Source organism: Scomber scombrus, chromosome 10, assembly GCF_963691925.1.
Source record: "Scomber scombrus chromosome 10, fScoSco1.1, whole genome shotgun sequence".
NCBI lineage: Eukaryota > Metazoa > Chordata > Actinopteri > Scombriformes > Scombridae > Scomber > Scomber scombrus.
In genome coordinates this window covers 7373467-7400415 of record NC_084979.1, presented here as the reverse complement: position 1 = coordinate 7400415, position 26949 = coordinate 7373467, and the positions used below count along the sequence as shown (strand labels likewise).

At 39.8% G+C, this 26949-nt stretch overlaps 1 protein-coding gene across 3 annotated transcripts; it reads left to right on the top strand.

The window, feature by feature from the left end:
• The first annotated feature begins 898 nt into the window (after positions 1-898).
• On the top strand, positions 899-26949 carry LOC133987456 (potassium voltage-gated channel subfamily KQT member 2-like). Of its 3 annotated transcripts, none has more exons than XM_062426835.1 (18): positions 899-1197; positions 11167-11257; positions 11351-11477; positions 11813-11988; positions 13190-13315; positions 13491-13601; positions 15285-15380; positions 15493-15587; positions 16214-16273; positions 17390-17419; positions 19120-19316; positions 21049-21096; positions 21377-21394; positions 22205-22310; positions 23787-23918; positions 24626-24694; positions 25870-25963; positions 26092-26949. In XM_062426835.1, exons 1-18 carry the CDS (start codon positions 899-901, stop codon positions 26947-26949), a joined length of 2733 nt encoding a protein of 910 aa, XP_062282819.1. The 3 variants fall into 3 exon arrangements, with proteins under 3 accessions (XP_062282819.1, XP_062282820.1, XP_062282818.1); XM_062426836.1 differs by lacking the exon at positions 24626-24694 and adding an exon at positions 18173-18226; XM_062426834.1 differs by lacking the exons at positions 21049-21096; positions 21377-21394 and adding an exon at positions 18173-18226.

The window sequence follows — 26949 nt, the reverse complement described above, 5'->3', positions numbered from 1 at the left end:
ATTTCTTTCCAGTCCATTTACTCATACTTTTGCATCAGTGCATATGGTCTTCGATCACATCCTGCTTCCCAGCTAACCTGATGCTTATCATGGGGCAATTGAATTCTCTCCTCATACATCATACATTAGTCCTTATCTTTCACTTTTTCTTTGTAAAATGATCTATATCACATTATTTTGCATTAGAATTTCCAGTGAAGTGTTTGCATACAGATTGAGATTTCCCCTTTGTTTTATATCTTAACTGACATATAGTGATATTTTCAGCACTGTATGTATCCTTTGTTTTATCAGAAACATGACAAGAAAGCAAACCTTAAAAATATAGCTTTGCATAGTCTCAGGTGTCCATTACCCGACTAAGGAAGGCTGCACGTATGAATATTGCATGAACATGCATCATCAGTGAAAGCCATCCTTGCAGCTTTTCTCTAGGGCCACACTGGAGAGGATGGGAGGTTATCTCGGGATAGATTTTTAGAAACAAGACACGTTAAGTAATGATCCTCTCATCCTCATGGAAGTTGAAATGGCTTTGATAGCATACTCTACACTGACAAACTAGACCAGGCGTTGTTGCAGTAGAAGAAGGATGATTGCATTTTCACTTCAACTTTGCAGCATGAAATATCTCTGAGCTATTAAATGATTGCAACGTGATTAGACTGGAGCGACAATCATGTGCATTTCCCTCTATTGCTGTGTCTGACAAACGGCCGGAAGGGGCGAAGGGAAAAAGCATACACTGTGCAGTTTCGCGTGGTTATTGCAATTGGTTTTCAAAGGGGGGGACCGACACCGACTGCATTCAGCACCAGCACACACCCCTCAGCGCCGGTGATGCATCCCCGCGGCAAGGGCACGGACAACTCCTCGTTAGAGTCGTCTCGACTTTAGAATGGTGAAGAAATCTCTCAACGGCGGGGTTTACCCAGCTCAAGCCGGAGAGAAGAAGCACAAAGTCGGGTTCGTTGGTTTGGACCCCGGGGCTCCCGAATCCAGCAGGGATGGAGCGCTGCTGATTGCGGGTTCGGAAAGCACCAAGCGGGGCAGCATCCTCTGCAGACCAAGATCCAGCATCTCCGCCGGGAGACCCAGACCATCGAAGAAAAATGCCAGCTATAGGAAACTACAGAATTTCCTCTATAATGCGCTGGAAAGACCACGGGGATGGGCGTTCATCTACCACGCTTATGTGTAAGTCATGTTTCGGCATGTCGTTGTTGAAGCATGTTGATTCTGTCTGTGGCCTTTTACTTTGAGGGGTACACCAACGTTACTGTGCCATGGTATTTGGGGCAGGGGGACTGTTATGGAGTTTTTCGGGTTGTGTTTCTTTCTTCATTGATGGTAACGTTGATGGCGCAGTAAGGGGTTAAACGTTGTCATGCTGCCAAGCATAGCCTGATCATAGGCGAGGTGTCAGTTCACCTGCATAACTCCTGCTGTAACTCTTCATAATAATGCAACTCATGCTTATTTCATAGTGATGGCTTCATTATGAAAGCTGTTCATGGTTTCGATCGTGTCTGAACGGGGGCCGCCCAAATTTCGCGTGTGTCCACGCATGACACACTATTGTTTGAGTTACCATATGTTGCGGCAGCATTATGTTTCAGCACCGCAGGCTGTGGACAGCTCCGCGCCACGTCAGTACTTTCACTAATTAACGTCGCAGTCTAGCTCTGCACAGGGATGTGGACTCTACATACAGCCTACTGTGCGTCTGTGCAGGCTGAGGGAGTTTTCTGGATACTACAGACAGTATGTGAGCTTCTTGTAGCTACAACGTAACGCTTTGATGTTTGTGTTTTGGGTTAGTGAGACCTGGCATTGAGACATTGCCTGCAAAAGGATTAATGTCGAGTGGTGCCATCCCAGGTCATAAAGGTTGGTGATCTGTGACCTGTGATGAGTAGTCAGCACTGTGGCAAATGACGGCAACAACCTTTTGGGAAAAGCCTTCCTTATTTTCTTATACATTAAAGGGACAATCCACAAATGTAGTAGTGTATAGTCACAGAAATGGGTGCTCACATGAAACACATGACAAAAAAAAGAAAAGACTGGTCAGAGTCTGTGCAGCAGAGGTACAGATACTTGCATCCCACATTTCCCATAATTCAACCAGTAGTATTTTTTAGTTAAACCCTTCCAGCTTCATAATCACCCACTCTTTCAAACTTCATTCATCCAGTAAAGGAAAGTAATCCATTACTATTATTCCTCAGAGTTGATGAACCACAGAAGACATCTTGTAACTGTTTGCACGAGCTAAGCCATGCTCCTCATGACTTGTAAACTGATCTGTGTGTGTAAAATCAATGATGTTCTCTCATACATTTATTTCACAGCAGTTTTATACACCCTATTAAGATGAAAGATACAATATGTGTGCCTACAAATGTATGATCTATTCTCCAATTGAAAACAGTGGTAAATTGTGGTTGGCACGTCCCCCTCCAGTCATGCCTGAATCCTTCAGATTCAAGGATACTGCATGCCTGGTAGTGAGGAGTTGAAATCGCCATGGCATTAAGGAATTCACTGTGCACAGCATATCGACTCCCCTGAGACGGCTGGATGCCCAGAAGTAGGCCTGTGCTATAATGTGAAACCGCACACAACACACACACACACACACACACACACACACACACACACACACACACACACACACACACACACACACACACACACACACACACACACACACACACACACACACACACACACACAGGGCCTCTGGGTGCTTTTTAAATATTAACTGAATACTATAGCAGCCAGTTTAAACCTCAGTTTTCTCAATTTACTTAGCTTTCTTTCTTTCTTGACCACTGTCACTCTTAGGAGGTCATGCTAGTGTCATGGCTAAATCTACTACAGGAAGCAGGGATGTTTTATGCAGGATAATACAGTATTTGTAGCCAAACTACACTATAAGCAACCTAGTTAGAACAGGGTCAGTAGCATGTGTGCTGCCAAAAACCAGAATCCTCTCAGATGCAAGTTGTAAATTAGTCAACCCCAACCCAATACAAAGATATCTGTTTGGAGAAAGGAGCCATGAAAGCCACCTACAGTTCCAAATTCATACAAAAGAGCATCTGCACCGAGTAACCCACAACTGTATGCTGTGCTCTATACATTATTCATGCTCTTCACACTTCATTTAATCTCCCAACTCTTTTTACTTCCAGCCAGCTGATTTATAAAACTATCATATGCTGACTTCAGTTAAAATTTTTCCCTCTTTGATTTTTTCCTCATCTATGCTCCAAAAGACAGCATTTGGCGAACAAAACGACACAGAGAAGAACACAGCATCGCAGAATTTGCTTTGATATTTTATTCTTGACGGCTATGTTCATGAAATGTTAGGCAGGCGTTTTGTTCCTTGGTCTCGTTTGTAATGCATGTGTGAATGATCGATATGTGGAACATGAGTACCTATATCCAGAGTGCTCTTCATCCACGCCTCTCTCACACTGTTTTTCTCCCTCTATCTATCCAGCTGTCTGAGACCAAGGCCAATCTCTGTCAGTGGTCCAACATCAGTTAAAGGGGAGAGAGACACAGTGATCCACAGTCAAGGCTACTCCTGTAAATCTTCGGCATCTTGATTTAAAAAGCAGAATTTTTATAAGAGAGAGAAATATCAGTGAAAATTTGAGGGAAAAAAGGACTTTCGACCTGGCATCAGATGTCTGTTTCAAAACATTCACAGGATCTATCCAAGCCATGACATTTTCCTGCCCTGATACAATGCTCCAGGCGCTGATATCTTTAGTGATTTGGCTCCAACAGGAGCTTCATTACTGTGTGTTCTCTTGCAGGAAGCACCAGCTGTGCAGGAAACTTGAAAGACCTCTGCAGTTGTAAAAGAATGACAAAATGTGTCAGTTCCGCACCTAAAGTGGAACAAAACACTACACTGAATAAGACTGCACGGAGAGGAGGGCAAAACAAAGCATTCGGCAAGTGATCAATCAAGGGAAACAAACTAAATTTTCTGTTAAACTTTCTTAAAGTGATTCAGAGAGATTGAGGACGTGTTCTAGTTATTCATTATTCTGCTGAGCTGGCCACCTGAAGACAAACTGGGGAAGAAATAAGGCGAAGTACAGTAGCAGACAGATGCTGGCTGCCAAGCTGCTGAGATGTGATGGAGTGCTCTGTTTTTGGAGGGGATGGGTGTGCTCTGAGGTGGCAGTGGAAGACTTGAGTGTGGTACTGAGTCCTGCACTTGTGAGATGATTAGGGATGGATCGGGTCACATTGCTGGATGATAAGAGGCCACAGCTGTTAGGATTATTTAAAATTTATGGGGCACTCCAGCAATGTTGCACATGAAGGTCCGTTTACTCATCATGAACAGTACTTCAGCCTGTGAAAACAGTTGTATGATGTCGTCTGTGGTGCTGAATGAGCTTTCGAAAGTCTGGGAAAATGGTGAATGAAAGTCACCATTTTTGATTTAGAGATTTATAACTTTTGACTGAAAGCAAAAGTGCAAAACTGGTAGTGCAGAGTTTGAAAGACCTGGGCATTTACCAGACAGGGCAGATCTAATGCAAAATGTACTAGGATCCAGTGTTTTTGGAATTTGACCCATATTAGGGATTAGAAACTCACAATATCTCACTCTCTGCTGTTCGATTATGTTATTATTTTTATTAATCTGCCTCTTGAGAGTTCCCCATCTTTATGAAAACATTGGTGTAAGACCACTTTAAGAATGGTTTGCCGTGTGCTGTTGACACAAGTGCTCTTACATACCTCCTTGACTGAATTAGTGTCAGCATGCTGTGAATTCATTTCAGGGCCAAATGTACACAGTAAAACTACTTTTTACACCGTCATTTAAAAGATCATAGCGCACACTGTTTTTCTACAAAAATGGCTATAATCAATATCCTAATATAATAATGTATGTGTATATTTTAGACAATTATTATATTTTAGTTCCCTTTAGCTTTGAGCTTTATATTATGTTCATTGATTTGATTTTACAGCACACAATTAGACAGTTTTGTTTCACTTTCAAATTTGTGTTTACAGCTTGTTTACTGAGCCTCTGAGTGGCCAACAGGTCAGAGTTTATAGGTTTATAAAAGACCAGTGTACTTAATGAACTTCTCTGCTGTGTGTTGGCCATCTATAGTGACGTATCTTTTAAAAAGACATTCCTTTATTTTATATTGGCCCAGTTTGAATTTGTCTTAGTTGTGACTCTCTTGTAATTTTGATGTGACAACTTTGTTGTGCAACTTTTTATACTGTCCTCTTTAGAGTTATACTTTGCATTGTATACAACTTTATTCACTTTAAAACAGTTTTCACTTAGCAGATTCCCCCAAATCTACAATAACCATTATTTTACAGTGCAGACTTGTCATGTTTTTATTGTTCTTCTTGCTGGTTATTTATTTGCAGAATACTCTTTATTGTTCACGTTCATTGTGAAATACACAATGGCTGCTTTTGCATCCACAGCAAAGCAACTCTGTGGCTCATAAGGGGCACAATGACAGCAGGTAGCTACTCACGCTGCATCACCAATTTTTTATTTTTTTATTTACACAAGATTAGATCTCCATCATCACTGAGTGGACGCTGCAGTGTTGGCACATGATCTTCACAGGCTCAGTTAGCTTAGTGAAAATCCTTTCCTCCTGATTTGTTCTCCTCGAGTTCGTCGCAGTCTAAATTTAGCTTGATGAGTACGTCTGGGTAGGCAATGTTGTGCTGAGCGGGGCGAATCAATGTCTCTTTATCTGCAGCTCTGGAGGAAATGCAGGCTTCTCTTCTTCCAACAACGGCCCCCTCAAACTGATTGATCAATAGTCACGTTCCCACTGATGTCGTCTGGACCTTACTGGCAACAAGTGTATGTGTGTGTGTCTGCCTGTGGCTGTTTATCAACTGCAAAAGCAAGTGTGATTTCTACTAAAGGTGGGGTTTTATTGAGGACATTAGTGGCAATTCAGATTCAGAAATAGAGCTTTATTGTCACTGGTAATTGTGTGTGTAGGATGGTGTATCTTATATGTAGTAAATACCAGATGCATCAGAACATTAGTTGAAAGGTCTACAAACTAGTGGGTCAGTGAACTACTACTTCTGCTGTGTCAGTTCACTCTCACTGCTCTCTTTAGTGTTGTTTTCAGCAGTAGCAGGCAACTGTTTCATCTGCCAAAAAAGTAGCCGAAAAGTGTTGAGACCATGCAGGTTTATTAACTGAAATGTTGCATCAGTTGTTTAAAAAAATCGACACCTTAGCACAATTTTAAAGTTTGTGTAGACTAATACTTCCATCCAAAAATGTGTTTTGCTTATTTGTTACTTCAGTTGGATGTTTGGCCTTCACTGTACAGAATGATGTTAAGTTTGACATTAAAAGGCTGTTTTCACACTCATCTGCTGAGGAGGAAAGTTCCTCTGTGCTCAATGAGAGTGTGAGTTAAAGGCTTGGATCTGTGAGCAGGATTTATGACATAACTAGTTTGGAGCTAATCCTGGTCCATTTGTCAACTTATACAAGTGCAATGTGGAAACTTGAAGCCTCTGGTGCACAAACGCTGATAATGGACTTTACAGTGAGGTAGAAGACATGTTGTGTCCAGCAGCTAAACATTTAAAATGAAAAATATTCCCTTATTAATTGATTCTGGGCATATTACTGAAGATAAAATAAGATATAAATACGTTATATGTCATTTTAAGAATTTGAATGAGACAATTGAACCTTTTTTTGTAGGAAAACTATATAAGACACAAATTATTATTCTATGTAAAGGATTTTATATACATCCTAAAACATGCCTGGCTCTTTAATTTGCTGCTATAGCCACATGCTACATGCACATGGTCTTGTGGCCAACATGTTTGAGAGCTTGACATGTAATCATCCTTGCATGTCTCTTGTATGTATGTATCTACCCAGACTTTCTCATAACCATAAACTAGTGTGTGTGTCCACAGACAGTACTTTATGATGGAAAGGTATACATCTTATCTTCACCATGCTGATAGTATAAGGATGGATGGGCAAGAAGCTGCGGAACCTAATTGTCCGACTGCTTTAGGAGGCAGGTTCTGTCCACCTCTTTTATCAGTAAGCATCTTCATTAGTAGGCACTGATGAGCTTGGCAAGGTCGAGTCAGGAAAGTTGCATAAACTGATCTCCAATTAGACTTGCAGCCAGTCTGCTTCCTTCCTCCAAAACATTTAATTCAATTGGTTACGTTAATTTAACTAATAAATGAGACGACTGTTGCTGTAATTTCAGAAGAAATCTGGAGTCTGGTATTATGTTGGTGTTACATGAAGATATTCCCTCATCAGTACATCATCATGTACATCTAGTTTTGTGCTGTCTCTGTATATATATTTTTTTAAATTTTGCAAGTGAAATGTGATATCAGTCAATTTTTAAAAGTATCAACATGATTATGGTTGTGAATTCTGACCAGAAATCCTACTTCTAACTGAGTTTCCAGGGTACAAACATTTTTTGTATCTTTACATTGTAAAATGACAAGTCAATGTGACAAGTCAAAGTGATGACAAAGATGTGAAGAGTCTGACTCAGTGACTGACTGACCTGAAAGGACGGGTTCACAATTTTTCCAAGTCTGTCTCATAACAACAGTCAGGTACCCAAATAATCACTGAAACTAACTAGAAATTGGATATCTGACATATTTGCAGTCTTTTTAGCATTAAATTCCCTCTTTGTGTTTCCCTGTTGAGCTGTGGTGGAAGTATAGTAACAAAAAGAGGGACTTTGGCCCTAAAAAGACTGTAACATTGAAAGATATCTACTTGATTTGACTCATTTGGATGACTGAAGCTTCATATTAGCTTCACATCAACTTTTAAATACAATTTTGCACAGAAGCAGGACTGTATGGAGTTTGTCCCTCATCACTTATACTGAAAGCACATTTGAAGGGGATCTTTTAATAGCCAGTATGAACAGGAAGAATGATTACAGTGAAGAACAACTCTTTCAGTGTTTATATCAACACCTGACTGAGGACTGAGGGAAAAAACTGTGAACATATTCTAAAATAAAAAGACAGGAATATAACACTTCTCAGGATGGTGAGGACATAAAAAGAGGGACCAACTGCAAATTCAATCAGATAAAAAAGAGAAAGAACATCTCCTTGTTGTGCTTCTGGATTTGGGAGAAGCAGGTGTCTAAATGGGTATAATTTCATTCCCTTAGAGCATAAGAAATCTGCTCAAAGCCTGTTTCATATATAAATTAAATTTACCACAATGATAAAGTCTGCAAACATCATTTGCACCTTTCCTCTTGCAGGACTCAGGGCATCAAATGGATGCTAAAAGGAGGAAGGATGGAGTTCACCCTTTTGCCATTGCTGGTATATATAGATGATGTACAGGAGCTAGCTATAAAAAAGAAAAAAGGAAAAGAAAACCATGGTAAGAATAATATTTACTGTATAAAACTACAAAAGAACTGTGTGACTATAACTTAACTTATCATAGAACATACATACATAGAGCTAACCTAAATCTCACTCACAAGTTGCAGACTAAAGGCAGAATGTAATAAAAGCTTTATTCAATGCATGAAGAACTCACTTTTACCAAACAAGCCTTGACTGCTGTAGCCATCAATGATGTATGAGATGCCAAAAACACACATACAGTATACTTCAGAAGTTACAGAAAATGACCTCTATGCAACCTAACAATGTTACAAAGGGCTTTTTCTAAAGCACTTATGTATACACTATATATATTATATATACTTATATATATATAAACTGTACATGTGCCATATCAATAAAGTGTATTATAATAATACTAATAATAATACTAATAATACTACTACTACTACTACTAATAATAATAATAATAAATAAATAAATAAAAATAAAAAACAGCAAAGAGACAGGGTTTATTAATGAGGAAATATAGTCAACTCTGAAGTCACATTATTATGGGAGGATGCAGAAGATGAAGCCTATCGAAATAAAAAGCTTAAGCACTAAGGTCAGCTCATATCATGTAAAATATTTAATGCTGCACAGCTAAATCTGCTCTACATTAACTCAGGGAGTGAGGAATTCAGCCTTTTGTTTCTACTTTCTAAACTGATCATTGTCAGGACAATTTCATATCGAACCAGGAAGGTCACCCGCTAGACTAAATCACAGACTAGATTTTGAAGCTTTTGCCAAGAGATATGACAACTAAGGCAGCATATGGAAAGATAGTTAGAGCTTTTAATAAGGTGAAGCAACTGTTTCGACATAAAGTGTATCCTCATCAAAGTCTGAGGAGCCAGTGGTGGCGTAGATGCTTGAAATGCCTGCGCTCAGGTATTAGCTATCAGTCATAGGATGGACAGGTTCTGAATGCTGCTTATCTAGTATTTCATTATATATAAGTTGATATGTAGATATGATATAAAAGGTAAAGTAACACAATACATGCACAATATATACATCTTTATTTTAGCGTGAGCTTTCAAGTGTAACATCTGATCTTGTGCTCAGGAGATGCTCAGGTATCTCTACTACAGTATGATTAATGTCCGTCATGTCTATCTTTTTAAAATCATGCATTATCCCAGTATTGGGTTTCACTTGGTATTCTCCATTAGCTCTGCTTTGGATTCCTTCCAGAAGATCTTTTCTAGAGAAAGTCCCTGAGGTCGAGCCCTGCCGTGCCTCTTCCTCTTCAAATCGCGTGCTATCCTGCATCCAACGAAGTGCTCGCCTGATGGTCTCAGTCTGTTTTCTGGAGGTGTGGCTGCAGATTTGATTTACTTCCAAACCTCTTCAGTTTCAAAATCATATTAGTGCATCATCATATCTAATTCATCCAAATGAGTAATTTGGGAGGGATCAGATCAGATTTTCTCGTGTATAAGGAGATGTTTGATCAGTTGCACCCCTTGTCATAATCACGTCTTACGCTAACTTTCATCCCATGTTGAAAAAATAAATAGATCTAACATCCCTTGTTACTTCTGTAGTAGGCAGGTAATGTGGCTCAGGCTGTAAAGAGGAGGTTGAGAGTATTTTTTTTTCTAGTGAAGAACCACTTAGTGACACAGTAAATACACTCTGTATAATCAGCTCTGGCACACAGAAGTAGGTTGATGTCAGCTGATGTTACCCCACATTCCTCGCTCATAAGTTATTCAATTTCCCTCACACTTGTGTGCAAACACATTTGCAGAAGGTCACTTGTGGTTTTGTTGTGTGAAATATTAACATGACCGAATTAGATTTACTTTCCCCATTTTAACGTACTTGCCTGTTCAGTTCTCCTCCCATGCTATTTATTTCTCATTTTCTCACCAATTTACCCATTTACATTTACTACTAACTGAGCTGCTGCTGCTGTTCTTGCAGTTTGGCTAGATTCCACTAATAAAGGCACCGTCCACAGTCTGCAGCTCTAATTATACATTCGGTCCCCAACTGGACCCGCTTAAGCTTTAGAAATTGATTAGCAGATTGGTCTTTATGGTGGAATATAATATAGCAGCCATCAACACATCTGAATGTTGAATCTATTTTCTTTGGGGCTACTTCCTACTGAAGAAACAGCACTAATAATACCTTTTGACAGCTAGTTTGCAGTTTATCCAGATTGATTAGCACAAACAAAATGTCCATTTACCTTCATTATACTGGGGTGACAGCACCTGTTTCAGAGGGGAAGGTCTTGAAGCTTCAGCTCGTGCAAACATGCATGGCTAGACACCACTAGGCATACGTCAGAAAATATGTTTTCTTTCTTAATTAGGTGAACTGACCCTTTAAGATAAAGTTCTAATCAGTGCTTTTTCTAATAGAAGTTACTGTCTCATGAGCATATCAAGGCGTCAGTTTGGTGTTTGGTGTTTGGTGGACTGATTGGTGTATACTTGATTCACCTTATGTTACAAATGTGAATATTATGTCTTATATTAATTGACAAATGTAGATGCAAGCAGGCCTTGATGCCACAGACATCACAGATGCTATATGTTCATGTATTTCAATAATCTGGGTTTATAAAAGAAGCAAACTGTTTCAATAAATATGTTGTTCGCTCTACCTAACACAGGATTTGACAAGTTTAACAGTGACAAACAATGTCAATAACTGGTTTTGTACCCTCTCCTCCAGATTCCTGTTGGTCTTCTCCTGTCTCATACTCTCGGTCTTCGCCACCATTAGAGAGTTTAGAAATAGCTCAGAGAGTGCCTTGTACATCCTGGTAGGTATCATATTATTTTGCTGTAACCCTTCACTCCATGTACAGTACATTCATGTCACTGGGTTAAGTCAAGCATTTCGTTTGGTCCCCCAGGAAATTGTGACCATCGTGGTGTTTGGAGTGGAGTACATTGTAAGGATATGGGCTGCCGGCTGCTGCTGTCGATACCGAGGATGGAGAGGGAGGCTGAAATTTGCCAGAAAGCCTTTCTGTATCATAGGTGAGAAAACAAAGTCGGCTGGCTGTCATTTCTCTCCTCTGCTCTGTTAGAACAACATAACACCGACATCTTACAGTGTCACCCTATTTTCCAGGATTTCTCCATTCCTGCACCTCTCAAGGATATGATTGCCGTCTTTGTTATGCTTTCATGTGATTCTCAGAATATTCTTTGGCTTGAGGTTAAGCTCAAGAGAAGGTGAAACTTAATTTGCAAGACTGGAAACAAAAGTGAAAATTTGACACCTCACAGTAAAGTGTTGTTGATTCAGTGTGACATATTACCTCTGGCTTTCATCTGCTACTTCCATGATTGTGTTTTCTTCCTCTCTCCAGACATCATGGTGCTGATTGCCTCAGTATCCGTACTGGCGGCTGGCTCTCAGGGCAATGTTTTTGCCACCTCGGCCATCAGGAGTCTGAGGTTCCTGCAGATCCTCCGCATGCTGCGTATGGACCGCCGTGGAGGCACCTGGAAGCTGCTCGGATCTGTAGTTTATGCCCATAGCAAGGTGAACGTTTGTGATAAGATGTTGGGTATGTTGTTTAAAACCATATTTGATGCGCACCAGAGTCCTATTAACCATGCTAACTTTGTTTTTATCTAGTGTAAAAACATTTTTAACATGGCTTCATGAAAATAAGTCTTCACAAGCCGCCTACCTAACAGGACTCATGATATTGAACCTTAATCTAATAAGATAAGACCATTTTTCTATCATATCTGTGTAATTCAACTATAGTATGCCTAATTTATGGTTGTGATCAGGCAACTAGAGCATTTGGTTAAGCTTATAAAATATGGCTGTCATAGTTAAATAAAAGAACAGCATAACTTTCTGGCCCTGAACCCCCCATACCTAGAGTCAAAGGCTTTTCCATAATTTATTATAACTTCCTGCACTGGCACTTAATGTTGGCACCGGACATAAACTGTGTGCTGCAGAATCATCCAATAGAAATGTCATATGGAGAGTTGGCTGGTTCTGAAAAAGCAATAATGAGTTAAATTGTGTATTTGTGCAGCAAAATCACTTATTTTAGGCCCTGTTGTCTGAATAGATAAACCAAATTTGAATAATGCTGTCACCTGCATCTGTGCTAATTTTAATAGTGTTTATCCACATGAAGAACTGCATTGTTTGCCAATAAGATGATCAGGTACACAAATAGAGTATCCAGTTTTATATAAAACCTTAAATAAAAGACTTGGATTAAAAAAATGTCAAAATGAAAAATGTTTATGGAAGGAAACATCTTCACGTGGGTCAGAGTTTAAGCTAAAACCGAAGCTGCCCTTTAAATTCCACTGTGCTGCTTCAGTGAAGTGTTTCCACTTGTGTCTCTTCCAAACTCTTCTGTCAGATTGAGGAAACATATTTCTCTCTGTTTTATTTTAATACGTTTTGTAATAGAATTACTTCCTTGCGCTAATAAGCTGTGGAAAATGTGTGTCAGTGTTTCTATGTGTGATGTGGTGAGGGGAGAGAGGGCGGGTGGGTAGCATGTGTAGAGCCGAGGGAAATAAAGACGTTTATGAAATGCTTTGTTTGCCACAGAGGGCACGCGACTCACATAAGCATGTCCAATATTATTACAGAATGGCCATTTTTGCCAATTCATAAAGGTTACATCACCACTTTGCGAGGCCTCCGTGATGATACGTTATTACTTTAGACTCCCTGATGCTTATTGCATTGGTTTTCGCTGTAGGAGCTCATCACAGCGTGGTACATAGGCTTCCTGTGCCTCATCCTGGCGTCATTCCTGGTCTACTCTGTGGAAAAGGAGTCAAATGATGAGTTTGAGACCTATGCTGATGCTCTTTGGTGGGGACTGGTAAGACTAAACTAGCCTTTTTAAGTCACTTTAATGTCATTACTGCTTTAAGAATTTGACTGTCACACTGTGTTGTACAACATTTATATCCAATTTTCCTGCTTTTTACTTCACAACATATATGTGTACCACATCGCTTAACTCAGGTCATGAATTTAGTTTATCCTTTCACCAGATCACACTCACTACCATCGGCTATGGTGATAAGGTTCCCAAGACCTGGAATGGACGCTTGCTGGCTGCCACATTCAGTATGATCGGGGTGGCCTTCTTTGCACTTCCTGCTGTAAGTGTTAGTAGTCATCAGTGTTGTTGCCACAGCAGAGAGTAAAGTGCTGTTCTGCAAGATCCTCATTTGTGTTAATTTAGTCTCTATCCATCATGGTGTTCAGTGCTCAATGCTTCTGCCTTGCAACTCTAAGAAACGGTGCATCCAATTCTGTGACAATCTTCCTTAGAAGCTTGAATTTTAGGTGCTGTTCTGTTATTCTGTTCTTATATCACCTCTCATGCTGCCTTCACAGTCCTTCTTTCATTTATTCCATGAGACCCTTTAGTCTTTGTATATTTAGAGGAACTCATGAAAAAGCTTTTATGAACTGCACATACCTTGTTTGATCATTCTTACTGTCATTAGTCTGCCCATGGGAGAAGTACATTCATGCTAATTTACAGCGTTTTAGCATCTCAACTCATGGTTGTGGTTTTACAGCCTGCAACCTTTCTTTTTTGGTTCAGTCTCACTGCTCTCTTCAACCCTGCTTCCAGCCAAAGCATGAATTAGTTTTCAGCAAATAAGCTCTGATAAACCAAATGTACAGTCAGCCCAACACCAAATGGCAGACAGGCAAAGTTAGCCACTAGCTGGTGAACATACAGTAGTGGAACATTTAGGCGCTAAAGAGCAAGATGTTCCCCTCAAGAGTTGGTGTAGTCCAAACCAGAAGCATATTAAACATGACTCCAAATGAATAATAATGTTGTTCCACGTTGATGAATATGTGAATCTGTTGGATAACGTATCACAATTTAAACTTTATAGGGTGGTGATATGTCAGAGTTGTGTTTACAACTTGTTCTGCTGCCCCAAGTGGCCAAAAAAAAATCTGCTAACATTCCTTTAAAATTTATGACAGTGATATTGTTTTAAAATAAATTAATCAGTGAAGAATCAAAATGAAGTTATTACATGTAACACATTATTTAGTCCCTGTATAGATGATAGAAAGCCGCTCAGTGAAAGAGTAGAGCTGTAATGGTACTTTTCCACAACAGACATTTTCAGTTGTCAATAAATAAAACGCATACAATGGCTGCTATGAAAAATGTTGATTTTGGAAAACATTTTGTTTTACTTTATGTAATATTGTACGCATCAGCCACCCAATATGTTTTCGGTTTTTCACTCAGAAAAGCAAGTGCTCTAAGTGAGCCATTCTGTTACATTACATTTATCCTCTCTGGTACTTAGAATGTTGCAGTAAGTTAAAAGCCTTCTCTGAATCCTCAAAAACTCTGCTCTTTGTTCCCTTTACATTCATTCAGAAAGCTTTCATCCTGTGATGCTGTAATTCCAGTCAGTCACTGATGTATTTGTCACTTGCTGCTAAATGTTCAGCTTTTCACCTGAGATTTGAAAGAGCCAGACTCAGCTTTGAGTAAGCAGCTATCACACACATAAAGCTGTGGACTGCTGTATCAGCGCTCAGTAAACAGAATACAGTCACTACTTTTGCCACATTGATTTCTAATATGTGTGGAGGAAATCAGCATTTTCTCTCATATTTCTGTTACCTTGAGGCTTTGCAGATGTGAAAATCTGTGATATTGCTTTGCTGGATTTTCTTCTGTGTTCGAGGAGACTGCTTGCAAGCTTGCTATTTTTGCAAGCCCGTCTTCTGGCCAGTAGAGGTCATTAAAGGTTACTAATCACTGTGTGGCCTCTCTCTGTCACTCCGAACCTGCACAGGGAATCCTGGGTTCTGGCTTTGCTCTGAAAGTCCAAGAGCAGCACAGGCAGAAACATTTTGAAAAGAGACGTAATCCTGCAGCAAGCCTCATCCAGGTACCTTACTGAGGAGCCTTGTATGATAACAACACTGTGTCCATATATTTATAAAATGGAGATAATCTCCTGACAGAAAGCTAAAATGACTTTTTTTTATTTCTCCATCCAGGTTGCTTGGAGGTTTTATGCTACCAACCTTTCCCGTACAGATCTGGTGGCTACTTGGGATTTTTATGAGCAGACTGTGGCCATTCCAATGTACAGGTAAGACATCAACCGGGATGAATAATGCTGTACTTTATGCAGCAGTTTCAGTAAATACAGCTGTTATCCCATATCACATTCTGCCATCTTCCTTGAAACTGGGTGACTGTGTGGAAAACTGAGGCTACAGAATATCCTCATCTAATTGTTGTACCTTTGCTGTATCAGATCTGTTGTGAGGAATCACACACTGCTGTGACTTATCCCCTTTCTTGCTTTAATATGGTTAATTTTGCAGTAGATCAGGCTGGTCTCTTGGCAATGACACCCGAACCCTATTCAAATGCTGCCAGTTGCTACTTTGTAAAATTAACCTCTTATTTCACTGTCCAGCTGTGTGATTCAGCAAATAAACTACCTTGCTTGACTTTTTCTACGCACAATTCTGCCATTTTCTCCTCTGAGAGAAGGAGATTGCTGCTTGTCTGTTCTATTGGGTAATTACGTCATATTCAGTTTGATTCCAGTAGTAATTCAACTTGAAAAGGTGATGACCAGCAGAAAAGACAACTGCCAAACTAAATACAATTAACATTAAAGTGCCCAAAGGCGAGTACCAACCTTTGAGCATTGAGATGCTGGAACCATCTTGACAGAATGACAACATGCTCTTTGTCTTTTCCTAGACTCATTCCACCTCTGAATCAGCTGGACCTTCTGAGGAATCTGAAGGGCAAGTCATTCAGGTATAAACATGACACCAAGAGTGACAAAGCATGATCTCACGATGATGATGATGACGATGCAGATAAGGATGATTGTTATAGTGGTGATGGTAATGATGATGAAAGAGTGAAGCAATCATCTCAAAATAGAACATTAAAAAAAAAGAACTAAAAAACAAGAAAAATAATTATACCTTGTTGTGGGCATTTATCTAGCATGTTTTATTACAGGTACATCATTTCTTACTTTAAATTGCATGTGCACACACCCACCACCCCAATGCCAGTAAAAATCTCACATCTACACCACAGACAGTAACCAATCATAATCCTGAGAAGTTTTCAGTTTCAGTTTTTAAGTTCAATCTTAAATTTCTAATTTATTCACTATATACCAGAGACTTTAAGTGTGAATAAGATTGAGAATAGCCTTGTAAAGCAATAATTACAATTACACAAATTCAACTTTATTGGCTTCAGTGCCACTGTTGGTTTCATTTTAAAGAGTATTTAACAGTAAATCCACCCTTTAAAATTCTATAGCTCTAATGTTAGAAGTTAATTTCATTTTTCAAGAGTTGAGTTGCATTGTGGGAAATGTAGGCATCAGGTTTTGACAAGAAAGAAAAGCAGACGGGTCTCTCTTCTGATGCAGTGATTTCGATACTGTTTTACAAAAGTTGCAACAATGTTCTAATTCTTCTAAATCTATGGAGTACTCTTTCAACACCACACTGAAAACTAGTCTGGTTGAAAGTTTACTGCCTGTTTCAAGTTTGCTTTTTTGCACAAACCCAGCTGTGATGTCACTGTGTACTGACACACCCTGGAGTACACCTCTACATCACTGCAGCAAGGTGAAAAGTTAAACCACACTGGAGGTCAGCCACAATAAGATTTTCAGGGGTTGCTAAGTAACTCTTAACATAATTTTTTCTCTACTTTTGTGTAAGTTTTGACTCTTTACTCAATACTAGAGCATGTACCATCCAGCAGCTTGACTAGATTTTTCTCTCGACTCTTTAGCCCCCTTTTGTTTGACAAGTTGTCCTCATTGCAAACCATCTCAATCTTGCATGCGTGACACGATATTGATGATGAGAGGTAGTGAATTTCTGTCTTTTTTTCTTCTCATAGGAAGGAGTCGCAAACAGAAACCTCTCCCAGGTCTGTGATCTGATTGGTTTTTGTCTCTCTTCACCTCCCTTTGGCTTCTATTCAACTCTGCTCTTAGCTGCTGCTGAGGCACTCTTCTTGGGGGAGTGTGTGCACAGTATATCTTTGTGTGTATGTGTATGTGTGTGTGTGTGTGTGTGTGTGTGTGTGTGTGTGTGTGTGTGTGTGTGTGTGTGTGCGTGTTTTGGGTTACTGTAAGTCCTTGTGTGTGTCAGACATGGATGTTTAAGTGCCTCCTTCAAGAACGGTCATGCTGCATTTGCATACTTGGTGCTCAAAGATCAGCTCACTTTGGCCTCACTCCCAACTGGCAGCTTTATTAAATATTCACCAATAAGCTGTTCTTTGACACTCTGCCCAGCATCACCTCAGGAAAAAAGTGATTTTGAACACTTTCTAAGCCTTGCTTGACTTCTATCACACTGTTTTTGACAAAAGAAACAAATGCAATTATTGATAATGTTGTGACACTTTATCATGACTTTGTCCTTTATAAGCCATTTGCATATTATCTGCACATATGTTGAAAAATCAAGAATTAAAAATAAATAATGAAATAAAATGACGAAGACACAGCTATTGAAGTGTTTATAGCTGATTGACTAACAGGTCGCAAATGATTTATAAATTATAGTTGCAATAAAGTGTTACTTGCATCACAGGAGGGCACACACTGCTGATTCTGTCACTTTATCCACTGCTATTTTATCTTTTTTGTGTCTCCTCTACTGCCCACCACTCCAGTAATGAAAATGCACACAAAGACAGACTTTGCGGGTGCTGTCCAAGAAATATTAGGTACAGTTGTTGCACAGATACTAACAACTGCACTGCAAGTCTGTGTGTCACCTTTCATTCCTACTTCTGTTCCTCTCCCTTTTGAAACAAAAGTAAAGCTAGAGGAATCATGGAATAAGGACATTTTTGATAATATTTGACTAAGTGAGTGATGAAATCTGACTTTGATTATTTTAGTTCACTTTTTATATTGTAGTGCCGCATTGTCAGTGATGTCTACAGGAAAAAGCTGCTTAAAATACACACGGGAGCTAATCTGCCCACACCTTCTATCCTTTTCACTGAGAAAACACAGATATACATCCTTGTTTACCGACCTGTCACAGTTGATTTATGGTTTCTTTTAGTAATGTCTTTATGCAGTTGATTTGCTTGCTGCCTTTTTTTTTTGCCTAATCTGCGCATATGAACTTCTGTTCAGCAGGCAAGGTGCATATTGCTGATTATCTAAGTGCGTTTCCTTTGACCAATTTCCATGTATCAGGTGGAGCATAAAGTATGACGGTGAATTTTATTTGCATGATTTGTGTTCACTTTTTGCATAGCGTGAGAGCACAGATCTTCCATTTGAGACATGCAGTGTCACTTTGCTTCCCATGCATGATTGCTTGTAGCTTCCTGCTGCTTGCCTGACCCACTGAATGCTCTACTATGTTCGTATGTGGACATGGCTCCTTCTGCTGTAGGACATTGCCCATTTTGAGTTTCTGCTGAGGTAAGATTTATTATCACACCAGTGCTGAATTCTACAATTTCCCAAGATTACATCTAAAACAACAAAGCAGTAGGATAAAGACCTGAAGTAACAGATAGTTCATTACTTATACTTTGACTGATGCCATAAAAACAGTTTTACTTGTTAAAATTCTCTTCTTATGGCTTGCTCTCTCTAGTCGGAAGGCCAGTCTGAAGGACAAAGTGTTCCCCAGTCCTTCCAAGGCTCCCATGGCCAAAGGGAGGGTCCAGTCTCCTGGGGCAGAGGACGGGGCCGAGGGGAGCCCCAGCAAGACCTGGAGCTTTACTGAGAAGAACAGAGGACCAAAGCACACCTTCAAAGTCCGGGGCGCCGCCTCACGCCAAAACTCAGAAGGTGAAGGAACTTCACACAGTACAGAACATCTGTCCAGATTCACAATGAGTGTTAAAATACACACAAACACACACTTTTAAGGGACAGTGCTATTTAATGCTAAAATCCTTTTTCTATATTAATGTATTCTTGTTAAAGTGGACAGTCTCTGAGAAAGACACTCTGCAGTAAAATATTAGAATTTGAAGGAAGTTAGCAGTTGATTAATCTAATATTATCTGCTGCTGTTTGGTAACTCTGGGCTCATTTACAGTATTTAATGGATTAGTTCAGTATCTTTGGATAAAAGCTTATTTGCTTTTTGGTTGTGAGCTAGATGAGATGATTGATACAATATACAGTAACATAAGGTTACAGCCAGCAGTCAGTTAGCTTATCTTAGCATAAAGCCTGGAAACATAGGGAAACAGCTAGCCTGGCTGGTCAAAGGCCAAAAATAGATCCATCAGCATCTGTAAAGCTGCTATAATTAAGATGTTTCATCTAGTCATTATCATTGTGACAGCACTAACATGCTGAAATGTAGTGTGTGTTTAGCTTGACATGTTAGCATTTCCTAATTACAACTAAACACAAGCTACTGCTGAATCTGAGGAGGGTGCCACAGATATGCAGGTATTTGGTCATAAAATATATTAAACAAATTACATTTTTGACCTGATGATGGCACTAAATGAAACGTCACTAAAGTGATCACAGTTACTTTTATACCTAGAGAATAGTTGCCCTCAGTTTCCAGTCTTTACACTAAGCAAAGCAAAAGGGCGGCTGGCTGTAGCTTCATATTTAGCATACAGACATGAGTGTGGTATCATCTAACTTTTGCAAGAAAGCAAATAAGTGTATTAACCAAAAAGTCAAACTGTTCCTTTAGGCTAATATGACCTTAATATGAATTCAGTTGTTGAGATTGTTGCTCTTTTACAGTATTTCAGATCAAAGATCAAATTTGGAAAAAACAAGAAATTGCACAACAAAATGAAAACAATGAATGAAAATGAAATGTCATCAATGGGCTAATGTCAGTTGTCATATAACTGTGACATTGAGATTTTATAAAAGGCAAATATGTAGTTTTTAGCAAGCCAATATACTGATCTAATCTCGACTCAGTGGTAACATTAAGTCAAACAATCTAACAATTAGTTGGCATTCAGATTATAAATCATTCACATATATTAATAAAACTGTGTACAGTAGCTTAATTGACTAATAAACTAATTGATGACACTGGATCTTTCCTCAGTTAGGAATTCAGTTGATGTGAAAGGGTGTAGCCTACAGTAGAGCTCTGTGTGGCTTTGTGCCACCACAAGGTCAACAACCCGTCAGCTGTGTGTTTTAAGAAGGACGGTGCTGATGCCACTTAATAAATTGGAATCAAGCCCTTTATACGATGCAGTCATTGTGCAGGTGCAGTAATTGCCATGCAGGTAATGTGAATATATACGTAGTTTCTCATGCATGTATTCAAACAGTTGAGGAAGACATCTCAACATACTTAAAGCCAACATTTCAACATTCTGCTGGGGAGACAGAGGACGGTTGGTTCGGATTTTGGTGTCCAGCCATCATTGATTGCTGGACAGTCCAACTGCATCCATATATCATCCAGGCCACTGTATCATTATCTAGAAATATACTTCTCTCCTTCACCATTTCTTTTTGTTAAACAATTTAAACCAATCTCTCATTAGTTGTTTTTCTTCTTCCGCTTCATGGCATGTTAAAGTGCAGATTGAAATGCAGGACGAAGACTTTGGACTGAAGAGTTCTCCAGGTTAGACAAGTCATCATGACATGTCTTTAGTTTAGATTGTAATATACTCTGTAATGTCTAGCTGTATATTTGACCATATATTTTTATATAAAGCTTATGAATATATGCTGTTGGTAAGTGTAAACGTAAGAGAAGAGAGACCAGACCTTTCAAACATGAACCAGAAACCATTCAGTGGACTCCACAAGTTCCCATGTTTGGAATTGATTTGTCTGCCATTGTCACCCTTCTAGGATCCATAACAAATCTTTTTCCATGTCTCTCCTCTCTCTTTTTGCAGCAATTGAAGGTTTAATAAGTAAGACATTGGGATATTTTGTTGGTTGGCTTCTATGGGGGATTTGAAAGAAAGACAAGTCAGCTTCACCGGTCTGGAAAACATGCATGCTGAAATCTGCTGAGATTTGTTCACTTGACATGAACCCCTATTTATTTTGATTTTTTTCTCATACAAGTTTTTCCCTAATACTGACAGAAGGCACTGAAGCATGGTTATAACTGACAACAAGCATGTGACAATTTAACTATTCCTTAGGATTGTATGAACTCCACACAATGATAAGCACTAGTTTATATGAGTGGTAGGCAGTTAACAGTGGGTTCAAGTCAAGTGGTGCCAAGATGATACAAAATTGACCCAGAGACAAAATGCCCAAAAACCCTGCTTTATGTTGCATGAAGAGACCTCACTTTCCCTACCAGATTCTCACTTCATTTCTGATCAACAGTGATTAGGCCTAGACACCTTTGCCTGTATGCTTCAAAATCCTTAGATCAGCCTTTTGGCGAACTAAACATGTTAGTTAAGATACTAATCTAGACTGCAATTGGTGGTGGGAAGAGAGTACTTGTCATTAAAGGTTTCAATAAAGCTTTATCCCATCAGCACTATCCTTCAATTCTGCACCAAGTCTATTTTTCTGTTGTTCCACTAAGCCCGCTCACTACGCTCACAAACTGGCTAACTGGCTTGAAACCAATTTTTGGTAATTGAATTTTGCACCTTCAAAGTTAAAAGCAACAGGTCTGCTTTGCTTCTGCTGTTGACGCTGGTTGTGTGGAGGCCAATGAAATATGCTTAAAGAGTGTCCTTGTCTTTGCTCTGTAGAAGCGAGCCTACCAGGAGAAGAAATTGGCGATGATAAGAGTTGCCACTGTGAGTTTCTCACTCAAGAATTACCACCAGGCTTGAAGGTTGCAATAAGGGCAATTTGGTAAGGGTTCCCTTTCATGTGCAACTTTTGGTTCTGAAATGATTATTTCACCCATGGAGACTATAGGAACTATAACAGGAAACTATATGTTTATGTTTATAACTTTTTCTTTACCCTGTGATGGTAAAAGCTCTGATAGCGTTTAAACGATCATTTCAGTTAATTATACTTCTATCAGTTTTGGCCATCATTCCTATTATGAAAAATAACACTGTACTCACAAGTCAAATGCAAAAATATGATAATGTGGTGACCTGATGGGGTCAGGATTTCCTATCTTTATGCACATGGAGCATGATAGCCTAGCCGCAGTTTGTGCCTCTCATGTATTAGGTTAGCTAAATTAGACAGTATTAATTATATTTGAGTCAGAGTTAAGCATCCATGTCTCTAAAAGATGGATAAAAAGATAGTACTATTGAGAGGCACAAGAACATGAGAGGCATAAACTAGGGCTAACTTAACCAAACTTATTAAAGGAAAAATTAAAATATTGTTACAGTTATTAACCAAACTTTACATTGTGTATATGTTTACAAACTGAATAGCTGATTCAACTCACCCATTGTTCTTAACTCTTTTGTGTATACAGTCTTCCTATGCAATGAAAGATTAGTAGAAGAAAATTGGGGGCGCTTACCTTTCCCTTAACTTTTTCATTTTTCTCACAATTTGACGTGATCATGACAAACAGAAAAAATGGCCAAAACTACAAAAACAAGCTTGCATGAAGATCCACTTACTAGCCTATCTAACAGCCATCAGCAGGTGGAGTTTCCTCAGTTGTCATGGAGCTATATATGACCAGCTGTTATCACATATTATTTAGGTCACATGACGACAACTGAGAAACTCAATTTGCTGATGCATGACCAAGAAATGTGGTGGAAAGCCTTCAGATAGCCTTCAGTATTCTTCAAACTGGACCCAATTTCCCATCTTTTTGTGTCTAAATGGGACAGCAATTTTTGCAGCTGCCACCTATAGCTTTCTCGCTCGATACTGGATGGGTTTCAAAAATTGTTGTCCCCATTAGTCACTTGGACACTAAATGATGGGAAAATAGGGTTCAGGTTGAAAAAAACAGAAGTTTCCCTTTAAGAAAAGTTTGTCAAGCTATGAAAGTAACACCCAAGTTAATGAATTACCCTTTAAGAAGGACATCTGTTTTTGCATCTACAGTTACATTGCTATATTAAGCCTTTTTCACAGAAGATATTTTGACATGTCACAGTAAGAAAAGCACAGGTGTAAAAAAAATGAAATTAATGATGGCTTAACTCCTTTTATGCACTTCGGTTTCAAGGTCTTGCCACTGTTACCGCTGACTCACTGTCATACTGTCATTACTTACTGGGACATTTGAATAAAATGTTAATGTACTACCTGTGCTTGTCAAAGTCCAAATATCTGCTGTGAGTAAGGCCTGTTCATTCTACTGTGTTCCATATGTGAAAATGATGTGTCTTCCCTCAGCATCATGAAGTTTATGGTGTCTAAGAGGAGGTTCAAAGAGAGCTTGCGGCCTTATGATGTCATGGATGTGATCGAGCAGTACTCTGCAGGTCACCTGGACATGCTGTCTCGAATTAAGAACCTGCAATCCAGGCAAGTGCACATTCACCATGCTATTTATTTAAACTAGTTCAAATATGAGCCAAACTCACTTCCAGGTTGTTTCAGATTGAATAACCTGTCCAGCTGCTGCAGTACTTTCACCAACGGCAGCTGATCTCTGACCCTAAATGTCACCATGAAGGATACATGGAAGCATTGTCAGGGTTATTTCCATGACTGAAATTCAGATTTACCAGTCCAGTTAATTCAATAGTATGTTAAAATTTAATATAGTATCAGGGATGTGAGGTAATATAGTATTAAGGGTGTTACTGGATACACACATGTTGTGATAAGTCATTAATTTGCCTGTTTCATTTTCCAGCAACATACATGTGTTGTATCTTCGATCTATTTCATACATGTGACCTTTATCAAATGACAGTTCACTCCCTTTGCTTCTGAATCCGCCACAAATTCATTTTAGATATCACACATATTGTATAATTGACATTGTTCTCTTTATCAGCTTTACCTCCTGCAAATTAGCTCTTAACATTTCAATCCCTTAATGGACTAACATGTAGAATAAATATATTCCAACGGTGAGATACATACACTTCCATCCACGACGCAAGTCAGACTCACTGTATGTCTGGTGTGTGTGGAATATATTGACATTTTTCTCCATAGCTAATGTGATTCCCACGTTGCTTCATTTTGCATTGCACTCATATCGTCTCTGTGTACCTTGCCAGGATAGATATGATTGTGGGGCCCCCTCCCCCATCAACACCTCGTCATAAGAAGTCCACTGAAGGTCCTAGGTTAGGTTAATAGACTGCACCTGTAGAATGACCATTTTACCAGCATTATGTTCCATGTACCATAGTCCAAATATTGAAGAAGTTACATGCAACCTTATTATTTTGATTGATGGAACCCCTTTTGAGCTCAAGCCGCTTGACCTGTCTCATTCAGCTAGATAATACATGGAGAAACGCAGCAATGTTAAAGATTTAATATCAAAATGGTCTGGCGAAGAGCATTATGTGCAACATTTTCAGGGTGTTGTGCACTTAATTTAGCTCTTATGTCACATTATATCAGCTGCTGTCAACAAAAGGACCAGCAGCTTGTTCGCTGAATGTTAATGAGCGTTGTCATACGGCCTCCCTCAACAGGGGTTTGACAGTGCTAGATGCTTGCTCTTATACAGGAGAGACAGAGGGAGAGCTCCCCCAGTAGGATGCAATGGAAATGAAGCATGAAGCATAACAAAAGCATGCCATGTGATGCATTTTGGCCCGAAACAAAAGGTCCCTTCTCCTAACACATTGTTTCGGTAAATACATATTGCATGTGTCCACACCATCTACCTGTACATCCGCAATCAAGATTTTCTCAAGAAATGCTCACTTTCATATTGGATAGTGATAGGCCATCATTCAGTCATTCATCCATTTGTAGCTTGAGAGGTATCATCAACATAAATGCTTTTGCTATGTTATTCCCATGTAAATGTAATGGCCTCATTCGTTTTTAAAGGTGCCCTGCGGAGTTTTCTAGTAAATAAAAAAGTTATATTGATATTCAATAGTACTGACTAAATTGCCCTGTGTGCATCCTTATTGTCACACAGTTGTGTATAAAGCATTTTCTTCTTCATAAAACATTGTTAAAGCCAACTTTTATTGAAAGTTTGACCTGCATTGTTTATACATGTTTACTTTCTTTGTCTTCTTCTTTGCCTTTTGGTGCATTGCTGCATATCTTGGCAGGTTACATGTGGAGTAGTGTGAAACATTTGGTAGGACTTGGTATCAGATCACATAAGTGCATGTGGACAAGACAAAAAAAAGGGTGAACCACTCATTGAAAAGCTGCTTCATAGCGCTGCTAGAGGTTAAAAACTCCACAGGTTACCTTTAAGTTTAAGAAACCTTTGTGGCAGAGCAGAGTGTTTTTTTTAATCTCAGATGTTACCTTTCTCAAATGTTAGAGTTGACCAGATAGTTGGTAAAGGTCCTAAAGCTGAGGGAGAGGCTGTGGAGGACCAGAGCATGATGGGACGTCTGGTCAAAGTAGAAAAACAGGTAGGAATGTTTCCCCCACTCAATTATGATTTGTAAAGGTCCTACAAGTTGGTTTCTACTGAAACCAAAACGATTTCCTGATGTATTTTCACACAGTCCTCACTTGTGTGTGTTTTTTCTCCCTGCAGGTGGTCTGTATGGACAGGAAACTTGATTTCCTGGTAAATGTGTATGTGCAGCGTATGGGCATCCCTCGCTCTGAAACCGAGGCCTTTTTCAACTCCAAAGAACCGTATCCAGCCCCGCCTTACCACAGCCCAGAGGAGAGCAAGGAGGAGAAGGAGGGAAAAGAGGACGTGAAGGAAGAAAAGGAGGTGAAGACATGCTCAGCTGCAGATGTCCTGTGCTCTGATGCGTCTGTGGAAAAGAAGGATCCTTTATTGGGTCGGTCTGTGGCGAGATCAGTGGGTACTCCCTCTGGCAGCAACAGTCGCCCCTCTACCTCCTGGCAGCACCAGCTGCAGCACCCCCTCAGCCAACCTGCCTGGAACAGCAGCGTGGCAAACACCCCTTCACCTGTCGGTGGCAGCGGCGACCATTCGCCCACCCTGTTCCGCCTTCCGCCTCCGCCTGCTCCGGTTCACGACAGATCCTCCTCTGGTCCGGGCTGCAGCGGCCGAGAGAGCGGTTCCCACAGCAGGAGGCGCCAGAGGAGGCAGAGGTGTCAGCAGGATGCCACCGCCGTGGAGAGCGACACGTCTCTGTCCATCCCCTCTGTTGACCATGAAGAGCTGGAGCGCTCCTTCAGCGGCTTTAGCATCTCCCAGGCCAAGGAGGACTTCTTTGGGCCTACTTTCTTTACAGGCTCAGGAGGAGGAGGTGGAGCAGGGACTGAAGCTAGAGATGGACATTCACTCTGTGCCAGGGTTAGACCCTTCATAGCAGAGGGCGAATCAGACACAGACTCTGACCTTTATGCTCCCTCACCTCTGTCCTTCACTGGAGAGGTCTCATGTGGAGAGAGGGGATGGCCAGGACTGAAGTAG

Excerpts from the sequence above, each read along its gene's own strand:
- LOC133987456 (XM_062426835.1), top strand. The coding sequence starts at position 899 with ATGGTGAAGAAATCTCTCAACGGCGGGGTTTACCCAGCTCAAGCCGGA. Across the intron at positions 11,258-11,350 it reads AGAGTGCCTTGTACATCCTG|GAAATTGTGACCATCGTGGT; the intron begins GTAGGTATCATA and ends TTGGTCCCCCAG. Across the intron at positions 13,316-13,490 it reads ATGCTCTTTGGTGGGGACTG|ATCACACTCACTACCATCGG; the intron begins GTAAGACTAAAC and ends TCCTTTCACCAG.